At 50.6% G+C, this 27,083-nt stretch overlaps 1 protein-coding gene across 3 annotated transcripts in view; it reads right to left on the minus strand.

Annotated features, from left to right (window-relative positions):
• Nucleotides 1–8,858: 8,858 nt before the first annotated feature.
• Nucleotides 8,859–27,083, minus strand: part of TRPC7 (transient receptor potential cation channel subfamily C member 7) — a 152,503-nt gene continuing 134,278 nt past the window's right edge. For 2 of the 3 annotated variants that reach the window (XM_070793621.1, XM_019963648.2), the window contains 5 exons: nt 26,266–26,461; nt 20,171–20,392; nt 19,458–19,538; nt 11,659–11,734; nt 8,859–9,730 (listed from right to left, as the gene is read on the minus strand). In XM_070793621.1, coding sequence (XP_070649722.1) covers nt 9,561–9,730; nt 11,659–11,734; nt 19,458–19,538; nt 20,171–20,392; nt 26,266–26,461 — 745 coding nt within the window. In that variant the 3' untranslated portion in view covers nt 8,859–9,560. The remainder of the gene's footprint in view (nt 9,731–11,658; nt 11,735–19,457; nt 19,539–20,170; nt 20,393–26,265; nt 26,462–27,083) is intronic. The other variant, XM_070793620.1, reaches the window with a different exon arrangement.

Below are 27,083 nucleotides of genomic sequence, written 5' to 3' on the forward strand. Positions count from 1 at the left end.
CCTCAGCACCCTCTGAGCCCTTGCTCAGAGTCTCACTCTGACTCTCCAGGCGGAAAAGTCCTCTGCGGGCCAATCAGGCCGCTTTGAGAGAAAGGGAGATGATGACAAGCCAGTGGGGCTGGTTAAGGCATCCCCACCTGGAAGGGGGGGCCTGGATGAAAATAGAACAGAGGCAGGAGAGGAGGTGGCTTAGTGAGCTGGAGGGCAAAGCATGCTGATTATTAAAGAGCGAATTACCTGGGCCTAATTACGAGCGCACTTAAACATCACATTGCCTCCTGAAACACAACGGAAGTGGCTCAGATTCTATCACGAAGAGTCAGAAAGGGTGATAAAAATAAAAGATGGATCTCAGCCCTGTGTCCTTCCCCTCCCTTCCTTCCTGCCCGTCATTAGTTGTGGTAGGAAGAATGCCCAACCCCCAGCTGACTAGCTCAGCCTGGTGGGAGCTTAGCGTTTTCTCCCTGTCCTCTGTTGGCAGAAACTGCCTACACAGGGATGGGAGAGATGGCATGGTGAGGGGTCCCCCCCAGGTGGTCTAATGCCAGGACATCCAGGAAGCTTGCGTCCTCACTGGGGCAGGGTGTGTGCTCAGAGTTTTTTCTCTCTTATACCAGGTGGTCCCTGAGGTCCCAGGACAGAAGGGGAGGGGACCCTGCCTGTGGCCCTGTGCAAGCATGACATATCCTCACTTCCAGGAAACTGGAGACCAAATCCAAACAAGGCCATCCCTGCAGAAGGTTGTCAGTGTTTCTGGTCCCTTGGTTGAGTTTTCACTTTGTAATAATGCTGTTTAATAATGGTTATGCAGCAGTAGAGTGGGGTGGAGCTCCTCATCCCTACTCTGTTTCTTAGTGCCTGCAATGATTTATCCCCCATCTTCTCTACATGTCCAAATCTCACACATCTTCCAAAGCCGGATCAGTCCCGCCTCCTTGGTGCAGATCAGAGAGCTAGCAAGAGCACTGGATTCCTACTGCCCAGCCCCATTCCTACTGCCCGTCAGTCAGGTAACTTGATAACCATGTTGTCTGGCAAGGGGACTTCTGTGACAGTGTCCTTCACACTCGACCATCAGAGTCACCCAGGAGCATCTTAAAATATCGATTCCTAGGCTCCACTCCCTGTCCATCCATCTACATTATCAGCGCGTGTCCTGGGGAATTCGGAGGCAGGGGTCCTACAACCGCACTGAGAAATGCCCTGCAAGCTGTGTCCCTCCTACCCCAGGCTGCCTCCAAGGACAGGGCTCCTACACGTGTTGTCCAGCCGGAAGGGCGCCCCTCCCATTCACCTGTGTTCATGGGCACTTACTCTGTACCCAGTTCCATTCACTGGGCTCAGGGGCTCCCTGCGGTTAAACTTCCACTCAAGGGGGCCCTCGCATTACATAAGCTCTTTCTATGCAAATAGGACAACAAACCCTGCCCCGCCCACCTGGCTGGATTGTTGTTTTAATTAAGCGAGACAAGGAACCTGAAAGTGCTCTGAGAGCTGTAAGATTGGGAATCAGAGGCAGAGTTATCTATGCCCACTGGGCAATGATTCACTGACTGCCTTGTGACATTTCCTCTGCACAGTCCACCGCACTTATTAAAAATCTCACAAATCTACTTAACTGCTCCCAGCTGAGGGCTTGGCTTTGTTGAGTGGCTGCATTCAGCTTGTTCAGCAAAGCCTGCCTCCTTCCACAAGATGGCCAGAGCTATTTTCTTGGTTTCTATTGGTGGACAGAAACAGGATCTCTTCCCAGGAGGGGCAAAACTGATCCGGGTAGTTGGGAATCCTCACTGTGGCTTCATTAACGCCTGCTGACTTCATTCTTGGGCAGTTGACTGAGGCCCCAGGAGTAAGTCATTTTCTTGAGATGGATGGGTAAGGTTCCTCTCCTCTGGTGGGGGGTCCAGGCTTCAGTGCCTCTGTTTGAGTTATCTGTTGCTTGGGTGAGACGCCATCTGAAAGCTCAGACTCATACAGCAACACTTTATTGTTTCCCGTGATTCTGTGGTTGACAGGCTTCAGCTGGGCGGTTCTGCTCCCCGGGGCTGACCACCTCCCCTCCTGTGAAGCTGCTTGCAGCTGGGAGCTTGACCCCAGTGGAGAGGCCCAGAGGCCTCTTGTTCTCTGGGCTTCTCTCCACACGGCGTTAACACTGAGCTGTGCAGCTGAGCTTCTCTGCGAGGACAAACCCGTGAGCACGTGCTTATGGAGCCACTGTTGGTGTGGAACTGGCTGCCCCGAATCACAGGACCAAGCCTGGCGTCCACACAGGACGGGGGTAAGCAAAGGCAGGAGTCCCTAGAGGCGTGTGTCCTGGGGGCCCTGATTGTTCGTTCTCCACAACCTCACTCTTTCTTGGTAAGTCACCCCAATACGTGGTAGAGCAGGCAGCAGCCAGGCCTGTGTCCACCTGACTTTTTCCACCAGCGTCAGTGCTGCTGGGCTTGGAGGCCTGGTGTGACCTGGGGGAGGTTACAGACCCCCGCTCCTGTGCTCTGGGTCAACAGTATCTTCTGTTCCTGGGCGACCACAGCCTGCAGGGAGGAGCCTCAGAGGCCTGGCAGGTAAGCAGTGTCTCCGAACCTTCCCCTCTGCAGTAGCGCAGCTTCACACACGTGGCCTCTTGAATGTTGGCCCTGGCCTCTTTCTGGACGTAGCCTCCAGAGAGGCCTGTGGGAGCCCAGCACCAGTTCCCAGGCGCCATGAAGATGCAGCCACAGACGCGGTCTCTCCCCACACCTGCTTGGGTTGCCTCAGGTCTCCACCACTAGGGGACCCATGTGGCAGTATGTGTGGGGCTCTGCCTCTGCCTCCTCTGGCCAGAGTGCTGGGGGCTTGGGCCCAGTACCATTCTCCCCTCCAGATACCTCTCATCATGTCTCTGACTGAGTGGTGGGCACCAGGGATGACCAGCGGAGGTCTCAGCATACCTTGGGTCGCTTCAGAGTTGTAGGCAATTGGCCAGAACCCTGTGGGTAGACGCGTACCGGGGCTGTGTAGGGACTGAGAGCTCCCTTGGTTTCCTCACGTTTCTGTGCTTTTGTCTTAAACCAGCAGCTCTGTTTTCTGAAAGAGGTCCCTTCTGTTTCACCTCAGGCTGACTCTTTCATGTCATATGTATGCAGGGAGAGGACAGACTGGAAGGTCTTTAAGAATCAGCAAAATGGCATTTCTACCCTTTGGGAGAAAAACTGAGGATGTGTCCAGAGTGACTAGAATACTGATCCGCACCAGCCTTCTCCTTGCAGCCTCAGCACAGTGGGAGTCGTCCGCCTCTGAGCTGGTGCCTGGGAACCTGGAGGCTCGGAAGTGGAGAGGGTCTTCACAAGACACTCTGGCTCCCAGACCCAGGGCCTTTGCCGAGGCCCCGAATACATATTCTGTTCACAGTGCTGTGACAGACAGTGATGGTGCTCTGAGCACCTTCACGTGAAGACGCGTCTGAAGAAGCAGCGAGGTGTTTTTCTTTCTTTCTTTCTTTTTTTTTTTCCAGAACATTCACCTTCAGCCAGGCTGCACAGGCCTTGGGGGCTTCTAATTTAGTTTGGCAGGCGGGGGAGCCACCAGAGGCTCTACTTTGCTGGAGTGTCTGTCTTGTGATTGATTGGAGCTAAGAATGAAACCCTGTGGCTCTGTTCTGTTGGCTTACTGAAATGATCAGGAGTTACTTCCTCCGTCAAGGAGAATGACCCAGCTGGGGTCTGGGGTGGCCACTGCTCCCCCAGCACCACCGGCCCAAAAGCTCTCGCTGGTATGGATGCTGGGCTTCATGCTACTCTCAACAATCTAAGCTCACCGAAAGCAGGGTCAGTACCCCACATCCGATATTCAGCTGTATTGATGTCTATGTCACTCGAGTGTCCACTTCAATAGCCTGTACCTACAAATGAAGCTACATTTCCTATTTACAGCAGGAACCTCATCGGCTACAAATTGGTTATCCTCAGACTGTTTGCTGGGTATTTGTGGGTCTGAGTGGTAACTGCCTCCCAGATAAGCGTGATTACTGTAGCCACCATGTCTTCTCCCTTCCTGCTTTGCCCTCCCCGCCTGGCCTCCCCACTATGCACTGCTGGCAAAGCTGTTGAGAGGCACCCCGCTGGGGCCACTGTCCACCGCAGAAGTGCCCAGGGGGTCGATTCTGGATCCTTCCAGAGTGAAGCCTGGGCAGAGCAGAGCAAAGGGTCCTCTCCCAGTCCTGAGGCGCACCCATCTCCTGGCCACCAGAGCAGCCAGGAGATCCAGTGTCTTGGGGTTTCACTATTGAAGAATTTAGCCAGCTTGATGCCATCACCCATGGTCCAGAGTCTCACAGAGTCTCAAGAAGAACAATCCTGGTAGTTTCTGGCCCTTGCTCCTCTAACTGCAGAATTGCAGAACAGCCCCCGGGGGGAGGGTGGGGCAACTACATCCTAGAGCTCCTTCTGTGTTTATCAGGATTCTGAGGATGTAAATGACATCCAGATACCCAATGCAAACTGGCCTCAACAAAAATGGGACTTTATATGGCACCAAAGGGCTCAGGTGGTAAAGTATCCACCTGCAAAGCGAGAGACCCAGGTTGGATCCCTGGGTTGGGAAGAACTCCTGGAGTAGGAAATGGCAACCCACTCCAATATTCTTCCACAGAGAATCTCATGGACAGAGGAGCCTGGAGGGTTACAGTCCATAAGGTCACAGAGAGTTGGACATGACTGAGAATGCACCCATGCACAAAGCTGAGAATGCTCCCGGAACAGGTCCCCAGGTGGAGGAAAAGCTACAGAAAGAGGGCCTCAGGGCGAGAATGTGGCACAGCTCCCCTCTCCACCTTTCCTCTCTTCCCTTCCCTCCTTTTTTCTCTTCTCCCCCACCTCCCTCTGACATTTACTTCTTCCGTCTCCTTAATTTCTCATCTTTGACCTCGCTGGCAGACAGCCTGTCTCTGTGTGAGGGGAGAAGTGTCTACTGGAGTCCCAGATTCACATTCTCCTGTTCAGCAACCTTATTGGAAAAAAGGAGCTCTCCTTCCCAGTGTGCACACAGATATCAGGGTCGAGGCAGGCGTGTCATTGCCCTGCTCGGAGCTGCACACAGACAGCCATCTCAGGGCAGACGTGTGATTGCCTTGCTTGGGGCTGTGTTGGCTTCAGGGGCACGGGGTCCTCTGGTTGGCTGGGTTGAGGTTAGGGTGAGATCTGCTCCCAGCCAGTATGAAGACGGCACGGCCATGCCCTCCCCTGCCCTGCATCTGCCTGCCTCCCTTCCTTGGCCTTACCCCCACAGGGCCCTGGAGGTGGTTATGCGAAAGTGGCTCAGAAGCGCTGTCTACTGTGAAGCTGAGTCTGCACTCAGACACCTGAATGGGTCCTGGCATGCTTTTCTTTGGATATATGAGGGCTTCTTTGGCCTTCTGCTCCTCCAGTGCACTGCGGGGTTAGGCAGGCCATTGGCTTGGGGTTGTGTAGAATCAGTGCCAGGGGACCAATGGCCTCGCCTGTTAGTGGGCACAGCTGATGGGCTGTTGCTTCCAGCTATACCTGATGCAGATGCTCTGAGGCATCTCACTTTTTAATCACATTGTAGTGAGAGTGCCCTCCTCCCTGTCTTTTCTGCTTGGGGGAGCCCTGTCCTTGCCCCTCTTCCTCCTGCCTCCCTGGATGCCCCGGTGGGGCAGCTGGGCGAGGACATGGCCTTCCAGCTGTGGTCCCATCTCTATGGCCCACTTGTCCTCCACAGGCAGGGGCAAGCTGCCTCAGCCTCTCAGCTCTCAGACACTCCCCTACCTCCCTCTCAGACCCCTTCTGGAAGGGGAAGAGTCCTGACTCCTCAAATACCACTTCTTTCAAACTTTTTTATTCTTCCCTCAATCCTTTCCTTTCTTTAAAGATTCAGGCCTTTGGGAATCTAAACTCTGGACACCTTTTTTTTTTTTTTTTTTTCCTGTCATTTTCTCCCTAAAGTGCAGGTCATGGGCCATCCCTATGGCTTGACTACGGTGGGGAAGCAGAGAGAGAAAGCTGGGGCATTTCTCCAGGAAGAGCCAGTGAGGTGGCCTCTGCTCCCAGGCAGGGAGGAGGCAGGGGACCTGGGGAGCTTGCTGTGTCTGCAGGGAGGGTGGAAGGGGCTTTGTTTCTTGGTTAACCAGCCTGAGCTGATTGACATTTGGGTGCTCCTCCTAGAGTCCCTTCCCTCTACTAGTTCAACCTTCAGGGGATAAGGGGACAAGATGGGATAAACATAGAATGGGGCGTGGCCTCCCTGCCCCAGCGGAATCAGAACTCCTGTCAGCCTCCAGGAGCCTGAGCTCTACCCTTTACATAAGCCCTAATGAACACTTTGAGGGGTGACAGGCGGTGGGGCTGCTTATTTTTAACCTGACACCAAGCAGGACAAGGTGTCTCAGCCTCCCCCAGGCAAGCAGACCTGAAGGTGTCTTGTCAGGGGCTCCCCAAGCCTGAGGCTGCTGGGAGCAACTTCTGCAGAGTCCCACCCGTGTTTGGGAGTCTCCAGACGAGCTGCACTGGCCAGTTTTTCATCTCCCAGGCCTCAGTGGGATGGAGGGAGATGCTCTGTGATGGGCAGAGGGGGCCGGCTGTGCTTTCTCAAGCGTGTGAGCTCTTGTCCTTCAGGAATAGCTTTGGACACTAATTGGGGGTTTTTGCCCAGGAAATGTTACTAGGATCTGTCACGTCCTACTAGGAACCATCAGATGGTGACAAGTCGCTGGAGAACTTGCTGCTTAACCACTGGTTACCCGGAAACCTGGACAGGGCTGCATCTCCCGAGCCCCACATGCTCAGGTTACAAGCATACACTAAAGTCACAGAAATCTAAAGTCACAAGGGACAGAAGCGCAGTGGGCACTTTCAGGTGTGAGTCTAGGGGCTCTTGGGCTCTTCCTCCTCCTCCTCTCTGTCCCTGTGCCCTTCCCAGACTCCATTCCTCTGCCTCCTGTTTCCCTTTTCCAGAACCGCCTCTCTTGCCTGGCTAACTCCAGAGGAGCCAAGGAACTGGGGGGAAGTGAGGGAAGTTGTCAGTGCCTGGAAAATCAGTGCACGCCGGCTCCAGGCTGATGGCTCCACAGCCCTCAGTTCCCAGGCCTCTCCAACAGCCTTCCATGAAAGAGATGGCCCTCCCCCCACCCCATGAATCCATGGGGTCCGTTGAATCCTCTCCCCTGGCAGCCACAAGTCCATTCCTGGACTACATCAACCCCAGATGTGGCAGCCAAAGCCTAACGGGTGCTGCTTGTTGTCCTTCCCAGTTTTCAATTACTCAGTGGGATTTGTTTTCCTTTTATCTCCCGAAGGGGCACATTGGAGACTTAGGTTTGATAGGAAAAGGGCATCCCAGGATTTGAAAATGGGGTTGCCGGCTGTTGCTGGTGGAAGGCAGATAGGGAAATTGCATAATGCATCTTAAAATGTTGATTAGCATTTTGAAGTCAATACGTGCAGTCCCTGAAAGTGTTGGTCATTTGTCCCCAGGGTCAGGAGGCTGATGTGCTTTGTGGGAAGAGTAATTTATGCATCCTCCACTGGAGACACACATGCCCCATCCTTGGTACTTGTCTGGGGACTTGGGAAATTCTACTGAAGGGATTCAGTCCTCATCTGCAGGCTTTGAGGGCCAGGGATGAACATTTGAGAAAAACTGCAGGTATTCCCTCCATAACAACACACATCACAAAGCCAAGCTCCTGATTTGATGGGAACTTCAGGACTGGCAGGTTCTTTGAAATCCATTCAGGGACCTCACATGGCCCCCAGGTGAAAAACTCCTGTAGCGGAGTTTATGTCTGTAGGGTCCCCTGCACACGCAGATAACCCTGGTCCCTGTCGGGTGCCTGTGTATCCTTCGTGCTGAGGGTTTTCTTGCCTGGAAGGCCTGGGTTGGAGTCACATTTCAGGACAGCTTCTCTAGTCTCCCATGTTGGCTGCCAAATGTAACCTTTCTCCCCCACCACCCCACCCCTTAGAAACGGGGCAGATTGAGCAAAACTGGGCCTGTTATTCCTTATGGCAACAATTAGTTGGGCTGGGTGTCCACACCCACTTGAGGTAGGCTGTGCCTGTCTGGGTTGTCATGGCCTCTCCCTGATACCTCAATGCTGGAACTATTTCAGTTCTGTCTATCACCCCATTTGGTCTGCATTGTTCTTAGAGCAGGATGAAGTAAACAATTTATCTCTGAAGATATACTGCATATCACAGAACACAAGCCTGTCATACGTATACATATAGGAAACATTCATAGTCACACATGTATGCACACACCCTGGATATCTGCAAGGCATCTGAATTTGAGACCTTGATCCTCTTCCTCTTCATAGGGTTGTTGTGAGGGTTCAGTGGACAGATGCCTGCAGAGTCCTCAGCACAGTGCTTGGTATGCAGCAAGTGCTCACTCGATACAACCAGCTGATGTTATTAGTAAGTGATCCTTCCCGCCCAGCGGCATCTTCTCCAGCCAGCTCAGACTGGGCATTGCTCAGGACCGGGGCGCCCTCTGGTGGCTGCTGTCTCTACTCACACTTCAGACCCCTTTAGAAAGATCTGGGCTCCTTTCTCACAGCTCCCCTCCCCTGCCGCTCAAGGGGAAAGGGTGAGACGTAGGGTGGGGGAAATCGTTTCACTTTCCTCATCATTTCCTTTGTCTCCTTCCTGACCTTGGCGAGCTTGGGGGTCACTAGGTCTGGGGACAGGAAGAGATGCTTGGAGGTGGGGGTTCCTGGCTGCATGACTCCCCTGGGATTGCCCCCCTCTCACCTGCTCATTCTCCTCCCAGGGCAGCCCGGCTCTGTGGACGCCCAAGGCCACCTCCAGAGAGGACGCCAGACAACGGGAGGGCAGTGCATCCACAGAGTCTCCCCGGGCTATTATGAGGTAATTTTATTTCTTTCCATTTCAGGTAAAAATAGTAAATACAAGATAATTTTCATAAAGGTAAAAATACATCATTTGGATTTTGTTGTTGTTCTCTGAACAGTGCTACCTACAGTACAATTTTTGATTTAGGATTTTTAAACCTTTTTTTTTTTTTTTAATATAAACAAATAGAACTATTTTGCTAGTAGGCTATCTGTGTTCTCATCTGGCACTTAAGAATAGATCACAGGTCACCGCCCGGTTCTTCTGGGTGTGTGTGGGTGGCAGGGAGGGAGTGAGCAGGGGTGTGTGGGGTGAGGTGGTTTGTCTTCCTGCACGCAGACAGCACGGCGGTCTGTGTGCGGTGGGAGGGCACGAGTGTGCACCCGAGATGGCCTTTTCCTGCGCTGGCCACTGGGACATATGTCCCTATGACTGGACCGAAGGTGTCCCCACGTGTCAGGGGCCACTTCCTCCCTTCCTCCTGTGGTTGAGTTTCTCACCCAACAGCCTAGATTCACAATCATTCTGGGTCCAGGCAGGACACTGGGCTGCAGATGCCAGCAAGGCTGGTCAGGACGGAGCCAGTGGGTCCCCTTAGAGTCCTAGAGGAGTGGGCCAGGACCCCTTCCCACCGGGGCTGGTGGCCAGGGCATCCCACCTGGCCTTGGAATGCTGGTAGAAGTCACAGGTGCCGGTGGATGCAGGCTGCTAAATGTCTTTGCCCTTGTTCACCCGCAGGTGGTCTTTGTTTAAGTTCTTCCCGAACTTCTCACTGAGCTGTTGGATGAGGTCGGCCAGCTCTCCGGTAGCTTGAGATTTCTCTTCAAGGAGCTCATAGCGCAGGCTGGAGATGTCTTGCTTGATTTCCTTCAGTTCACCTGCAAGGACAGAGGAGATTTCGGTGAGTATGAGCCTGCAGAAGGGACTCACCCTAGAGGCATTTGAGGCATGCCTTCTTCCAGCAGCATGTCAGGCTACTGATCCAGCAGGGTGGCGGTGAGGGGATTGGAGGTCTGTTTCGACCTAACTCCCACCCTGCCCCTCCCACTAAAGGACACATTCGTCTGCTGAAGACCCTTCTCCTCCCATTCCTGGTCAAGCTCTCCCTGAAGGGGTTGAGGTAGACAGAGGAATCAAGACCAGGTTGAACTGCTTGCACCTGTGTTATCATCACAGAACGTTGGTCTTGAAGCCATTAAAGGCAGATTTCAAGACTCCGAGCGGCACCCTTGTTAATTTTAACATTTCTTCCTCATCATGCTTCGTGTTTTGTTTTGTCATCGTTATTTGCAGGGAAGAGGAACTCCTAGGCATCTGAGGCGATCAGCTCAGCTGATCAGTGGACGTGGCTATGGAGCCAGGCAGCCTCGCAGGAGCAGGGTCTGCCCAGACCACGCAAGCTGCGTGCCTCACTGGTGCACCATGGCAGGCCTGCCGCCTTCTCCTTCCATGGCAAGGGACCACCAGGTGGGGTTTTCCACTCATTTCCACAGTGAGCCACGTGGTTAAAAGTCCACACGGGCCTGGGCTGTGGGAACCTTCTTCTTAACCACAAAGTGGGGTCGAGAGGTTCTTGCCTGGTTTGGAAGATACTGGACTTGAACCTTGACTCAAGTGGGAGTCCACTGCCGGGGACACATTAACCATACCTGTTTTCCAAGTATCCCTGACACGCAGAAGAGGCAGCAGTCTTAAAGCTATAGTCTGGCCAGTTTTGACAAAGGCGTGCATCTCTTGTTTTCATGGGGGCTTCACTGAGCCCTAGTTCCATGCTGTGATTCCCATGGCATGAAACCTGGACAGCCCCACCTTCTATCATCAGTTACATTCCTGTCAGTCACATCACACTCTTCAGAGGGCTGGCAGCCATGGTACCCGGCTGTGTTATACTTAAGACCCAACAGTAGGGTGGGCAGATGGGCTGCTATTCAACTCTTAGACAGGGTCAGCCCAGGGGTCGTTTGGCCATTGCTGACCTTGAGGCTGCACAGTGATGTTCCAGGATGAAGCGGAGGGTCTCTAAATGACTAGGCTCCTTCCAGAGGCTCCTGGTACCTTCACTCTTGGAAGATAGCAAATATTTGTCCCAGGTGTCTCATGAAGATTAATTACCTGGTGTATGGTAATTCGCTTTTCACTTAAGAGCTGCTTAAAATAGACTGGAGAATAACCCAAACAGTGAAAATAATGTAGTTGGCAAACTTCAGTTTGCGTCAGAATGAATGCCTGGTATGAGAATGCCTGGTACTGTATTGCAGGCAGACCCTCAGGCCATGCTGATTTATTAGATCTGGGGAGGAGGGGGGTTCTGGATCCGCTTTTATAGCAAGCACTTCTGAGGGGGTGGAAGGAATTCTTTGAGAAACTGCTGGTTGATAGCTTCTGAGAGCCAGGATGTGAGATAGGATGGAGCCAGCCAGAACAGGGGCTGTCTACGGCTGTCTGTCTGTGCGCTCTGGGCATGAGGAGCTCACGGCTGTCCTGAGCTCAAGGGATAGGAGGCAACTCGTGTCAGTCATGACTGGGGAGGCAGAACCATTCTGTGAGCAGGGCTCCATGTCCTGGTGCTGGTGCTGAGGTGGAGGGCTCTGTGGTCAGAGCTAAGGGCAGCCCCAGCTGACAACCAGCCAGGGGACAGAGACCCCAGTCCTGCAACTGTGTTCCCCTGCATTCTGCCACCACCTCCAGTGAGGCCCTCCAGGGTCTCCAGCCAGGGACTGAGCCCTGCCGCTGATACCTTGACTTTGCAGGCCCAGCGAGCCCACATCTGGCTTCTGCCTTCCAGGAAGCAGATCCAGTCGCTTACCTTCATTGACTTCATCATTTTCTCTGTCCACCTGGGCCTTCAGGACATATCTTTTTATGAGCCGTTTCATGATTTTCTGAAACATGAACACAGGGAGGGATCAAACCAGCCCAGCCAAGCACAGAAGCAGCTTGCATCCTGTAGGCGTGACTTCTCCCTCTGGCAGAGTGCCTGGCAGAGTTGGGGGACCCTCCCTTGCCTGATGCCTCACTCTTGAGAAGTGACCTGCCTAATGGGGAGGTTCCAGTCTCTCTGGGTTCAGTAGCACCTGAGCCGGGATGTAAGAATGGGATACTTGCAGTGGCAGGAGGTCCAGCCACAAAGAGAGACAGAAACACTTGAGATCCATGTGCACTGTTTGAGGGTCCTCAGCCTGACTTTTCCCTGCCCCTTGTGACCTTAGCCCACCACGCCCTCTTCTCTGGGCCTGATTTCAACAACCGATGCAAACTGGGGAAGTAAGAAAGTCCTCGCAGGCTGGCCCAGGTAGAACTGTCTCCCATGGAGCTGCTATGCAGGAGAAGAGGTCCACTGAGCCCAGTCAGGAACAGGCATGGAGGACCAGTCCACTGTACTTTGGAAAATTCCTACCAGAGGCAGAGAGAGATACAGCCGAGCCTTGGGAGGTTTTGCCAAGATCCCGCTTCCCTGAAACCTCACCACCCGCCCAACACTGTCGGGAGTCACGCTGGAGGTCCTACTTATTATGCAGATACCAGATCCTTTCAGCAAAGGAGGCAGGAACAGACACTGAAGAGCCACCAAGAATAGAGCTAAGTGTAAGAAAGACCGCAGGAGGTGAACTTTAGATTCTGCCAGCTAGTCTGTCCTGGGTTACTGTGAAATTGCAGGATTTAAAAATACCCTTGTGGCCAACCCGTCTGAATCTGTAGGAGCCTAGCAGCACCGCAGAGGGGGATTCCCAGCTCCTCAGCATCCCTTCCGCTCACCTGCTCACCCTGAGGACCGAGGGGACAGAACTGGCATTTGCTAGGTTGAAGGGCCCTGAATTCTGTCCTCAGCTTTGCTGTGTGAGGTCAAGCAGGTGGTTACATCCTCTCTGACTACATGGGCTCAGGTAAAAGCTTCTTGCAAGTAAAAGAGAAGTGAGCTTCCAGGATGCAGAGAGCTGGAGGATTGAACACATTAGTATTATCACCGACTGGTGGTGCCACAGAGCCTCTAATGGTAGTGATCTTGCCAAGGGGGCATCTCCAGCTGTGACCCCATGGTTCACTCGACCCCAGGAAAGGCTGTTCATACTGAGCTCTGAGAGCTCATGGGGCCCCCCACTGGAGGTCTGCTGGGCGCTGTGGTTTGAGTCAGCCCCTAATTTCAGGCTGCACAGTTAAGCAGTGAATTGCCTTCACGCTGCTCCTTCTCTGAGAGGCCTGGGTCTTGTCCTGATGGTGGTTAAACTGCAATGCTAGATTGCTCACTGACCCTCTTGTAGTCAATGAGGCAGGTTACCTGAGTTTTAAGAATCTATGCCTTTAGTGGGAGTCAGTGATGCTCTTTTCACTTTGAATTGGAGCAACAGAGACAAAATAAACTTTGTCCTGAGCCAAGTTCTCATAGGGGGTTAAAACCAACAAACCAGATACCCAAGTCTCTAACACTCGAACTGAATAAGGAATTCGGAAATATTCTACTGTGGACTTTCAGGCTTACGCAAGACTGGGGGATCTATCCATAATTAAAGTTTGCTGTCATTTTAAAGAAAAAACCTCAAGAACTCGAGACCCTTCCATTTCTGAATCTATCAGTTACAGAGACTATATATTCACAGTGTAAGATTATAAGCCAGAGATGGAAGTGAAGAGCCCCCTTTTCTGGGATGTAGCTGAGTGGATGCGTTCGTAGCTATGACAGTCACCACCCTCCTGCTGGGATGTAGCTGAGTGGACGCGTTCGTAGCTATGACGGTCACCTCCCTCCCGTTTCCTGTGCACACTCTGTTTTAGTGCAATGTGAGTAGTCTGATCATTTAAAAATTTCATAGTATGTATTTATTATAAACACAAATGTATTGAGTCTTCCTGCAGTCCAGAAGCTGTGTTGGCCTCTTTGACAAAATGATCTCATGGAACCCTCCCAGAAACCAGAGGAGATGGGGGTTGTCATTTCTTTGTACAGAGGAGGTCACGAGGCTCAGAGGGGGAGGTGACTTCTCCAAGCTCATACAGCTGCGAAGTGGCAGATCTGGGATTTACCAAAATGGAAACCAAAGTTGGGGCTTTGTTCAAGCTTCAGGAAAAGTCTAAGTGCATAGTGGTTTCAGAGAGGAGATGCAGGAGACAGGCTCCCATTGGTCACAGGGGGTTTGGACCACTTCTAGGTTCCAGTTTATCCTTTAACAAGGATAAACAAGGATCCTTTAACAGAATCTTTTGAGCAAGAAGAGGCCTCAGCTAGTTTTTGGAGAATGGATCGCTATCCCGCAGAAGAGAGTGACTGGTAAAGCATCGTCCTGAATGCCCGCGGCCCACGCATGAACCCTGGCAGACCTGGTCTGAACTGTGGTTTCTGCAGACCTGCAGCTCCACGGGGAGAACAGCAAGGTTTGCTTCTCAGCCTCTCGTTACAGACGGGGATGTCAGAGGCTTAGCATGGACGCAGGATCACGTGAGCATGGCAGACATGCTCAGACCCTTCAGACGGGGATGTTAGAGGCTTAACATGGACGCAGGATCACGCGAGCATGGCAGACATGCCCAGACCCTTCAGACGGGGATGTTAGAGGCTTAACATGGAAGCAGGATCACGCGAGCATGGCAGACATGCCCAGACCCTTCAGACGGGGATGTTAGAGGCTTAACATGGACGCAGGATCACGCGAGCATGGCAGACATGCTCAGACCCTTCAGACGGGGATGTTAGAGGCTTAACATGGAGGCAGGGTCACGCGAGCATGGCAGACATGCCCAGACCCTTCAGACGGGGATGTCAGAGGTTTAACATGGAAGCAGGATCACAGGAGCATGGCAGACATGCCCAGACCCTTCAGACGGGGATGTCAGAGGTTTAACATGGAAGCAGGATCACAGGAGCATGGCAGACATGCCCAGACCCTTCAGACGGGGATGTTAGAGGTTTAACATGGACGCAGGATCACGCGAGCATGGCAGACATGCCCAGACCCTTCAGACGGGGATGTTAGAGGTTTAACATGGACGCAGGATCACGCGAGCATGGCAGACATGCCCAGACCCTTCAGACGGGGATGTTAGAGGTTTAACATGGACGCAGGATCACGCGAGCATGGCAGACATGCCCAGACCCTTCAGACGGGGATGTTAGAGGTTTAACATGGACGCAGGATCACGCGAGCATGGCAGACATGCCCAGACCCTTCAGACGGGGATGTTAGAGGTTTAACATGGACGCAGGATCACGCGAGCAATGCAGACATGCCCAGACCCTTCAGACGGGGACGTTAGAGGTTTAACATGGACGCAGGATCACGTGAGCATGGCAGACATGCTCAGACCCTTTAACCTTCCTCTGCTGCCCGGTTCATTCCACGAGTGACAGGCACCTCCAGGGACAACAGTGTGACTGCCTTTCAGGTGCTTAGAGACGTCATGCCCTGATGAGGACCTAGCCTCCCCATACGCATGTTAGACAACCTGGGTTCTGCAGGAGTCTCATCTCCAGGAAGTCTCAAATGGTTAGAAAAATGCCCAAAGTCCTTTTTAACATGGCTGCTACAGAGGATCTCTGTCTGCAGAAAAGATGGACATCAGAAGTCTGCCCTCCTTCACTATGTGGGGGAAAAGCATGGTCCTCTGTCATGAGTTTCTGTTCCCTCCTGCTTACCTTCCATGGAGTTTTCACTTCGCAGAGATAATAAACCTTCCCCACAGTAACATGTCCCTGTCGATGCAGCTTGACCTGCTCTGCCCTGATGCATTTAGCAAGGACTGGAGATGACTGCATTTAGCAACCTTACTCAGGCAAAATAACTAATACTGAGGTACCTAGTGGATAAGAATGGTTGTGACATCGAGGCCCACGTCCAGGAAGGGAGCCCCATAGTTCTCTGGCCCAGAGTCTGAGAGCCAGGTGACCTCTTGGCCGCTGCTGGTGTTCAGGGAGTGGGAGGGACCACTCTGTGCAGCCAGGGAAGCTGAGGACAGAGCCAAGGAAGAGGACATGCGCGCAGGAGGTGTCAACCAGCAGCAGTCAGAGAGAAGTAATGCTGCGGCCCAGGAGCAGAGGAGTTGAGGAACATTGGGAAGAGAGTGGACAAAATGGATCGCAGGACAGGTCATGTGTTAAACTGGGGTTTAGGAGACCCCAGGAGACAAGAACTCAGCATTGGCAAGGTGTCTAACCTGTTGGCTTTGATCTCTGCAGAAAAGGTCATCTAGAAGGCAAGAAGGAGGATGCCCACTGGGTTTCAGGGGAAGGGATTACATCATAAAGAATTATTTCAGTGATGGACTGTGCCTGGATTTTTCAGTTTGGTTGGGACACGGTTTATTTGCTTTGCCCCGAAGGAGATGCATCCTCAGAGAGTGAGGATATGAAGTCTGTACATACCCCAACAAGGGGACGCATGTTGATCAGATCAAATGTAGCTATGATAGGAAACACAGTTGGCCATTTTGCTGGCATCATGGTTTTGTTCCATTGTTTGGGCTTATGTCCACAGAACCCAGATTGGGAAAAAAATTACAAAAGCAAAGAACCAATTTTGTGAAAAATAATTCAGACCCCTGGAAATCTGGAGGAACTGTCTTCCCTTATAACGGAGAACCCTGAAAAGCTGAAGTGATGGGAAGCTTAAACACCCAACATCTTGGACTGAAAGGAGATCAAACTGGTCAATCCTAAAGGAAATCAATCCTGACTATTCATTAGAAGGACTGATGCTGAAGCTGAAGCTCCAGTACTTTGGCCAACTGATGCGAAGAACTGACTTATTTGAAAAGGTCCTGGTGCTGGGAAAGACTGAATGCACAAGAAGGGGACGGCAGAGGACGAGATGGTTGGGTGGCATCACTGACTCAATGGACATGAGTTTGAGCAAGCTCTGGGAGATGGTGAAGGACAGGGAAGCCTGGCATGCTGCAGTCCGTGCGGTCGCAAAGAGTCAGACACGACCGAGCGACTGAACAACAAATGCTAAGTTTGAGCAACCAAGCAGATCTACTAGAGACACAAGGGAAACGAGCTTAACAACTAACATGCATATCAACAACAGGGCTTTTATCTTATTGGGATTGCTCCAGAATGTCTCAGCACCTCGACAGTGAGAGGCTGACAGCATATGTGCTCCATGAAAAGGAGGCTCTGGGTGAAGCCTGCACAGTGAGAAAGAGGGAGTGAATTGGGCTTCTCAGAATTTCTTGGCACTTTTGAAAGATGCTTTGGGAGGAAAGCAGTGCAGTGTGGAAGGCCACCAGTGGGCTCAAGCAAAAGGCTGAGCCATTTTTAGATCCCTGCCCAAATGCTTCCTTCTGTGATGGTTGCTGCCCCGTGATAGCAAAAGCGCCTTCTGTTCCTCGCTTCCTTCCCCCAGGCTCAGATAGACCTCTTCCCCGGCACTGTCAGACACAGACAAGGCAGGTTCCAGGGAGGCCTGGGTGTGACTCTACAAAGAGGACTAAGGGGCTCTTGCCCGGGCCGTGTAGCGTAGTGCAGACAGATCTCACTTCAACCCACCGGGTAACTGAGTTCCCTTGTGTGTTCAGTGGGGTTACAGGTCCTTCCTCTCTCACAGGCACGTGTGAAATTATACATACCCTCGTGTCTAGTCTGCTCCCAGCTGTCCGTTTGTGCTGGCTCAGGGTTTACTCCTATTTGAGCAGATGTTGGCTCAGGAAGATGCCCAGACCTGACCTTAAAGGGCTGAGCAAAATGCAAATGTACAAATGCAAGATGGTCTCTGCTCCGTCTGCTGTCCTCTCAGCCCACTCCCTCTGATGCCTATGGGCTCAGTTTTTCTGTCTCTCAGCTGACAACGATCTGAGTAAGTTGCCCTAGGCTTTTCTTGGTGGAAAGATACAGGGTGGGCCTGCTTTCCCAGACTGCCTGAAGCTGCAAACCGGCTAATCCGCATAATCACAGCAGGAAGCTCTGGGGGAGTCAAGGTTGCAGGGACTCAGCCAGTAATGATGGAAGACAGAATAGGGATTGCCCAAGACCACTGTGGAGCACGGTCTCCTTCACAAAGGATTCATCTGGCTGTAGGTCGCTGACCACAGCGGCTGTCTTCTCTGATTGCAGCTGCTAATTGTGCTCAAAACCCAGGAGACATCTGGCCCTAATCCATTATGGTTTTTTATCTTTTCCGTGGCACAGATAATCTCTACTTCTCTCTAAGAAGCAAAGAAATATAAATCCTTCCCCTGACTGAAGGATTTGTTCTATAAAATAAACTCAAAGCTGATCACACTGGGCAGGGCCAATTTAGCACACAATTAAATCAATGCAAGATTTGCCCTTTGCCAATTTTTTAGCCCATGTCATCCGATAAAACTATAAGTACTACGAGGGATGAGCCATTTCTTAATTGTACACTTAACTCCTCCTAACTGCAGAGTTAGCTTCTGAAATACGGATGGAGATTCAATTAGAGACCTGGGTCTGGAAGATGCTGAGTCTGTAATGGCTCCCTCGGGGATGCTGGCACCAGGGACATATCACCTTGGCCCCAAGGAACACTCAGGACAGCGTCACATTTACATCTGATAGGAAATGGTCAGCGTGGATAAAACCGCTGGTCATTGGGGGCGGGAAAGCAGGAGGATGGCCTGCACTTTTATAATCAATAACCTGTAGTGACCATTTGACTGATTCAAACTGATACAGAGATTGCATTAATTTCTAAAGCAAAGCAAGATCTGCAAGCATAAAAGACCTAATTTTTATAATGACCGTGTGCAGGCTGGCAGTCTAAGGTCAAGTGCCTACTGAAGACATCGATACCCACCTGGGAGCCCTACTGGGTGCCTGCCTCTCCCCACCCCATTCCTGTTGGTTTGCATCATTTCCCTTTGGCAAAGCATCCAGAACGTATCCTGAGTCAGTCAGCTTTTGTCCATCACCCTCCTCGCGTTTCAAGTCACCAGTCCCGTGTGCCTGGACTGTATCTTCCTCCCTGGTCTCCCTGCTTCCACTCTTGTCCGCACTGGTCTCGTCTCATTACAGCAGATAGGTAGTCTTCTTAAAGCATAAATAAAATAGAATCATCTTCTCCCTTCCCCAAGTTAACCTCCTTCCACTGCCTTTCTAGATACCTCAGAGTAAAATCCACACCCTGACCTTGCTTCAGTTCGGATTTGAATTCTGACCTCGTCACCTTCCCCTCCCCCACTGCTCATGGAGCTCCAGCAGCTCTGGACCTCCCAGGCATCTGCCCTCTGGCCTTGGCTTAACGCTTTTCCTCTGCCTGAAAGGCCCCATGTGGTTGCCTCCTCATCTACGAGGTCTTAGCTAGCTGTCCTCTCCTTAAAGACACAACTTCTGATAACCGTATGGAAGCAGGGGCTCCCTGGTTTTCTCCACTTTTGCACCTGAGTTTTTTCATGTTGGCACTTTGATCAATTTGAAGTTACATATTTAATTGCATGTTTGCTGATCCATAGTGTCTCTCCCTCTATGTCTGGAAGTGCCACTAAGATAGGAACCTTGTCTGTATCCCCAGGAAGCAGCGCGGTGCCTGGCATATAAATAAATGTTGACTGCAGGAAGGAATGAAGCTGTGTCTAGGGGGACTGACACAGCTCTGTGACCATATTGGTGTCTTAACAGAGCCCACTTCTGCCTATACCTGGGAAAGCGGTGGTTACCTGGTATCTGGTGGGCTTGCTGTAAGTGTTATTTGCTGTCAGGTTTTCAGAATTCCTCATGCCAGCCTGGTATCGAGTCTTCTGGGAAAACAGAAAATACAAAATACATAGTATGTGATACATATTACGTGAAACTTAATACATACCTACATGGTAAGACTTGAATAGCACCTGCATAGGGGACTACCTCTAAAATGAGGGCCCTCAGGAGGTCCCTCTACCCACTGTGGCTTGGCTTCCTGGAACATATTTCCTGGGGACTCTGGCTCTGCAGGTTGTCAGTGGATTACAGAATTATGGTTTGGTCAGCTTTGTTTGGAGAGCACTCAGAGTGATTGCCCAGAGATTTTTAATATGCTAACAATTGAGGATCTCCAGGAGGGGGAGATAATGGACGGGGAGCCTCCCTTCCCAGGCATCCCAAAGTACAATCCAGCTACTTTCTGGGGAGAGCTATCTGCTTTCGAGTCCACTAAGGAGTCCCTCCGTGGGGTCCCAACTCAGTCCAACAGAAGTGGGGCACTAAGGCCGGTTAGCGGCCCCTGCTGGTGCTGCAGCTGTGCTGAAGTGCCAGCTGATTCTGAAAAGCACGGGGTCCCTCCTCAGAGCTCCTGATTTGCCTGGTTTCAGGGGTATCCTGTGAATCAAAGACACACAGCTCCCCTCTCCCCCATCTGCTGCCCCTCCAGCCCCTTAAGTCCCACGCTACCTACCCTGAATTTAGAATTCAGCATGCCCATTTCAAGGTCATTTTCACAGCTTTTGGCCTTAGATTTGCAGAGTTTTATGAGGCACATCTTGATTCTCATTATGAGATAATAAAATGATTTAGGACTTGGCACTAGATTAAAAGGAGCAGGTAGAGTTCTTCCTTCATCAAAATAAGACAGCCAGAGCTTCGCTCGGGCAAACTTCCACTCCACGTCTGCATCCTCCTGCAGGGCCAGGAAAACAATAGCACAGCATCAGAGGCCGCGCCCTCCAGCAGACTCATCCCATCAGCCACAGAGGGGGACCCTGTGGGGGCATTTAAATGTTCTAGGAGCCATATTATAAAAAGTAAAATGAAACAAGTGAAATTAATTTCAGTGATGTATTTTACTTAATGCAGTAGACCCAAAATGTTATCATTTCAGCATGTAATCATTATAGAAATGATTCATAAGATAGTTTACATTTTCTTTGCATACCAAGTCTTCAAAATTGGCGTGTGGTCTATACTCACAGCACATCTCAGTTTGGACTGGCCACGTTTTGAGTGCTTAGTACATGTGGTTTCGTGGCTACCATATCAGACACCACCGTGTATTTCCTTCTAGAAAGTGGATTTGAGTGCTGCCAACAATGTTAAGAGGTCTAGCATAAGTCTAGAGAGCCAAAGAATTGATGCTTTTGAACTACGGTGCAGGAGAAGACTCTTGAGAGTCCTTTGGACAGCAAGGAGATCAAACCAGTCAATCCTAATGGAAATCAACCCTGAATACTCATTGGAAGAACTGATGCTGAAGCTGAACCTCCAGTACTTTGGCCACTTGATGCAAACAGCTAACTCACTGGAAAAGACCTTGATGCTGGGAAAGATTGAAGGTGAAAGGAGAAGGGGGCAACAGAGGATGAGATGGTTGGATGGCATCACCACTTCAATGGACTTGAACTTGGGCAGACTCCAGGAGATAGTGAGGAACAGGGAGGCCTGGCATGCTGCAGTCCATGGGGTTGCGAAGAGTCAGATATGACTTAGCGACTGAACAACAGCAACAGCTAGCGTATGCAATTCAAGGGAGCAAACCTGAATGTAGCTGGCAAGAGTCTGCTCTTCCCTGGTGGTGGCGGTAGATTTAAAGCCCAGATCTGTTACTTCGGACTTGGTGTCAATGCCAGAATGCTGATTGGGCCCCCTGAGAGGTAGCAGGGGTGTGTTCTCTATAGGTGGCCAGGCTCCACGGGCCCTTGTCCTAAGAGGGCCGTCTGAGGCCAGGGGTTTGGAATCAACTGGACTGTTACCAGCTGTGTGATGTAGGTAGTGGCCTCGGGCTTCTTCCTCTGCTCATGATGATCACACTGCTGGCTTCCCATGGCCCTGGGGTTGGCATTGATTACGTGTTCCGTGAGCAGTGGGTTTCTCTCCCCAAGGCACTGGCTACACTTCAAGGGGCTGTGAGCCCATCCGGGTCCCAGGAGAGCATAAGGTCACCACCAGCGAGCTTGACCAATTTGTCTGCTTTTGCAGAGACCCCATCAGCACCTAGCCTGGTCTATGGGGACATGCTCTACAGGCCTTTTAGACTGGAAGCTCTGTGAGGGCAGGGTCATTTCTGATCTCTGCCATACAACAGAGAGGTGTAGGCGGGACTCCCAACCTGAGAGGAAGGGTGATGTGGTGGTGGAAGCACAGGCTCCCGAGCCTGCCTGAGTTCATATCCTGCCTCTGTTCCTCACTAGCTGGGTCACCATAGCAGGAGACTTAACTTCTCTGGGCCTCAATTTCCTCATCTATAAAATGAGGACAGTAACACCTACTTCACAGGCTGTTGTGGGAATTAAAGAAGTTAATGCATGAAAACAATGTCGGATATTAATACTTAAATTAAAAGATGCTTACTCCTTGAAAGAAAAGTTATGACCAAGCTAGATAGCATATTGAAAAGCAGAGACATTACTTTGCCAACAAAGGTCCATCTAGTCAAGGCTATGGTTTTTCCTGTGGTCATGTATGGATGCGAGAGTTGGACTGTGAAGAAGGCTGAGCGCCGAAGAATTAATGCTTTGAACTGTGGTGTTGGGGAAGACTCTTGAGAGTCCCTTGGACTGCAAGGAGATCCAACCAGTCCATCCCTAAAGGAGATCAGTCCTGGGTATTCACTGGAAGGACTGATGCTAAAGCTGAAACTCCAGTACTTTGGCCACCTCATGTGAAGAGTTGACTCATTGGAAAAGACTCTGATGCTGGGAGGGATTGGGGGCAGGAGGAGAAGGGGACGACAGAGGATGAGATGGCTGGCTGGCATCACTGACTCGATGGACGTGAGTCTGAGTGAACTCCGGGAGTTGGTGATGGACAGGGAGGCCTGGCGTGCTGCGATTCATGGGGTCACAAAGAGTCAGACACGACTGAGAGACTGAACTGAACCGAACTGAAACTCTTAGTAAATATTATTTGTATCTCCATAGCTTAACCCAGTGCCTGGTATTCAACCTTCAGTCACTCAGCCAACCTCCTACTACATGCCAACCTACAGTTCACCTACTGCATGCCTGGCCCGTGCTAGGGAGGCACTGGGTTTGGCAAACATGACCTCCTGGGACACACAGCCTGGCCAGTGACATGAGTATGTTAACTCATCAGCTCTTTGTATCTAGATCTGGGCTCACAGCTGGGGAGGGGTTCTGCCCCTGGGGGTCGGAGAGGGCTGCCCCAAAGGCTAGTGTTTATGCTGAGATCCAAAGGGTGAGGAGTTCTCAACCAGGTCAAGTGTGGGTACGCTGGAGTGGAGAAGAGTAGCAGTTAATCAGTGGAGAGGCAGAGAGAAGCGTAAACAGCTCTTTGTGGGCAGTAAAGAGCAGGAGACAAAGAGGTTGAGAGCTGCAAAGGGAGGTGGAGGGAGGGTTGTTTGTAGTTACTTCTTTTATTTTCAAGATCAAGAGATGCATTTAGATGCTGACAGGAAGGATTAGATAGAGAAAGAGAGGTGAGGATGCAGGCGGGGAGGGCTGCTTCTGAGGAGGGGAGGGCAGGGGGCCCAGGGACAGGGGAGGGGCTGCTCACGGGGAGAAGGCATGTCTGCCCTCCCGTGGGAGCCATGGCGGGGGTGGAAGCAGGCTCAGAGGCAGGCAGGTCTGTGGATTCAGATGTAGATGCTCAAGAGCTATTGAATAAATAAGTGTTCTCCTGCAGGGATTTACAGATTTACAGGGATTTACTTCACCAAAGTTCAGTGTGACCACGAACACACCAGGCACATCCCGGCAGCAGTCCTCAGGGTCCTCGTACAGGAGTCAGCAAGGAGCCGGTGGGCACTGTGCGCTCCCACCCCACAAAGAGAAGCCCAGTGCCCAAGGGCAGGTGTGGGTTGCAGTCTGCTCTCTCTGTCTCCTGGCACCACCTTGTGGTGGGTAACTTGACATCACAAGCCATGGGCTTGCTCACTCCTGTCCCAAACTAGTGGGCATCGCTCATGCCAGTCACATGACTTCCCATGCCATATTCATTTGGACCAACACACGATGTGCTCCATAGGATGGGGCAGAAACCTGGGGCGAGTGCTCTAGACACCCACGTATGCCAGGCACCATCTGGGGTCTCTGACACGTGGGGAAGCTGAGGCCCAAGAAGGTTAATTAGCAATAGCTCATTATCCACATAGGTGACCAAGTCTGTAAAACACACACACACACACACGTGTATATATATATATATATATATATATATATATATATATATTGTTTGCTGATACAGTGCTGCCTTTTCCTGTAGGTGGCCGGGGTGTTAGAGCTGGGGGCTAAGACTAAGGCTTCATGCAGGATCACCTCTTCCTCTATCCTCTTGTCTTTTTCCTTGTTCAGTCTACACTCTTGAGCGCAGAGCCAAGTATTACAGGCATGCTCAGTCGTGTCTGACTCTGTGCAACCCCAAGGATCATAGCTCACCAGGCTCTTCTGTCCACGGGATTTCCCAGGCAAGGATACTGGAGTGGGTTGCTATTTCCTACTCCAGGGGATCTTCCCGACTCCAGGATCGAACCTGCATCTCTTGCGTCTCCTACATTGCCAGGCAGATTCTTTACCACTGTGCCACCTGGGAAGCCTGGTGCCGAGTATATACCACACTGTTTGACCCCTCTCTGTCTTGGTACATGCTGTTCCTACTGTATAGAATAGTGTTTTTTTGGAGTTTTATGGACCAAAGCTTCCCCCTAAAATCCATATGTTGAAGCCCTAAGCACCAGTATCTTAGAATGTGGTTGTATTTGGAAAGTCTTTAAAGAGGTAATTAAGGTTAAATGAGGCTTTAAGGGTGGCGTCCCAGTCCATCATGACTGGTGTGATCATAAGCCGAAGAGACACATGGAGGAAAGGCCCTGAAAGGGCGTAGCAGGAAGGCAGTCATCTGAAAGCCGAAGAGAGAGGCCTCAGAAGAAATCAAGCCCGTAGCTTGACCCTGACCTTCTAGCCTCCAGGGCTATGAGGGAATAACTTTGTGTTATTTAAGCCACCCAGTCTGTGATATTTTGTTGTGGGAGCCCTAGCCAACTGATACATGACAATCAATTATTTCTCTATACACGAATAATTGTTTCTTATAAGAGATTTAAGTACCGAGGTATACCAAGCAAATGTGAAAGTCCCCTTTCAAAACTCCTTTCTTGTTTCACTTGCTGCCTCAGAGGGTACCATTTCCTACCTTTGCTTTCTGCATAGGCACATTTGTATTATTATGTAAATGGAATTTGCCCAAGGATATTTTTCTACAGCTTGCATTGTTTTCATTTCACAATATCATAGAGATTTGCTCTGTCAGCACAAAAAAAGTCTTATTGTTTATAAACAGGGTTTTAACGTCTGTGCTATCTCCATTTATTTAAACATGTTCATGGGCTATTTCCAGCGTTTTCTTTTAATGAATGTCTATGTAAAATCATATTTCTGCACGGAATTGTTGTATCAAAAGCATCAGTGCATTTTATTTTGTTTTAATGTTGAGTTTATTCATTTAACTTCTAATAGGTACACAGTGATATGATTTTAAGCAGGAAAGGGTTTAAAGAAAAATCGTTTACAGCCATCCTGTCCTCCAACCCCCACCTCTCAACAGTACACCCCTTCTTATGTACCCTTTCAGGTTATTTTTCTTTTTCAAATGATTTTACAATCAAAAAGGAATACGTTTTCATTCTTCTTCCTCTCTACGTAAAGACAGTTCAATATATACATTGTTCTGAAGCTTGATTTTTTCTGCTTATCATTATAATTGGAGGTCTTTCTACATCAGAATATAGAGATCGTCCTCATCCTTTTTAGAAACTGCACAGGTTCCCGTGGTTCAGACGCATCATAATTTATTTAACTAGATTCCTATTAACGCTCAGTTAGTTTGTTTTTCATTTTTTGCTGTTCCAAACAAGGCTGCAATCAATAGCTCATGGTTCATGCATTTTAGATTTTGATAAATTGCCTCCCGATACACTCTCGATGCCTTTGTCTGTCTAGCAGAATCAGTCTTTGAATGGCCTCTGCAAGCTTCCTCCCCGCACGCTCACTCCCTGTCTCCGCCCTGCACCTTCTGCACCTGCTGGGACTTCTCCGGATGCACTGGCCCCCCTGCACTGGCGCATTGTTGGCTGGTGTGTCTGTTTTTTCTCACTGTACTGAGTGAAAACCTCTCCAAGGGCAGAGATTGTGTCTTGGTCATCTCTGTATCACCCGTGCCAAGGACAGGCTCAGCATACAGTAGGTACTTAATAAATAATACAGGAGAGGCAGAAGTGAATGTGGGTAGAAATAAATAGTCATTCCAATTTGCCATGGGTCACCTGCATGCTCTCCTGAGGGGGTACGTGTAGAAGAGGAAAGATTCATGACACCGACTCTTTCTGCCCTCATTGGGCCATTACAGATGCAGTGCAGCCATGCCTTGTGGCTGGTTGGCTGGAAGTGCTTCTTGGAGCAATCCAGGAAGAATGACTGTGGTTTGCTCTGGATTCACATTTAATAACCCATGGGCTTCTAATATCATTACCCTCATCATCCCCCAAACAGGGATGCAGATTAAACTCAGGGAGAGAGAGCATTTTCAATTAACTGGTCTTACCTCAATTTCCTGATACGAGTTGTTGATCATGGCTATTAGCATATTGAGCAGCACGACCACCATGGTGACGTTATAAACGCCATAGAGAACATAGCCAATGTTCTCGATGAATTTGTGGTCATATTTCAGCACCACCGAGATCACTTCAGACAAGCCAAAGATGGACCAAAATAAGGTTTTGAAGCTTTCTTCAACCCTAGAAGGAAACAGACAGTCCTCTTAGGCAGTTTGCATCAACTGGCAACTCTCACCAGAGAACTGCCACCACTCAGACATCAGTGGTTATTCTGGAGTGGGGCTGGGGCTGCTCGCTGGTGCCTGGATTCTGAAACCATGAGATAGTCAGGTCCCTAAGAAAACTTGAAAGAACACAGTAGGGCAGGCTCTTTCTTTCCCAGTCAGTCCTTTCTTGGGACTCTTGGCTACAGCAGAGTTCTTATCTTGCTGCAATTACTTTAACATTTAAAATTAACTGCCAGGGCAAATGTTTGTCCTTGAAGGTCATTAGCCTCAGAAAGCACACTCTTCCTTCAGTAGCCTCTCGAGTGTCTCTTTTCAAACTATCCAGCCCCATAGGAAAGGGAAGAGGATGGTGTTTGTGAATGGAGCCAGCGTCACTGGTGACTGGGGCTTGCTGGTCATCATCACAGGGCAGTGCACTTAAGCCCCATGACCACCGCTGCAATGGGCTGGCTTATTATATCCATTTGACAGGTGGAAGGAGTGATGCTAAGAGCTTTCCCTGACTTTCCCAGGAGCGCTCAGCTGGCAAGTGTGGGTACGAATCCAGGCACGCCTGAGATTTTCAAAAGTAGGTC

The sequence above is a fragment of the Bos indicus genome, chromosome 7 (assembly GCF_029378745.1).
Source record: "Bos indicus isolate NIAB-ARS_2022 breed Sahiwal x Tharparkar chromosome 7, NIAB-ARS_B.indTharparkar_mat_pri_1.0, whole genome shotgun sequence".
Classification (NCBI taxonomy): domain Eukaryota; kingdom Metazoa; phylum Chordata; class Mammalia; order Artiodactyla; family Bovidae; genus Bos; species Bos indicus.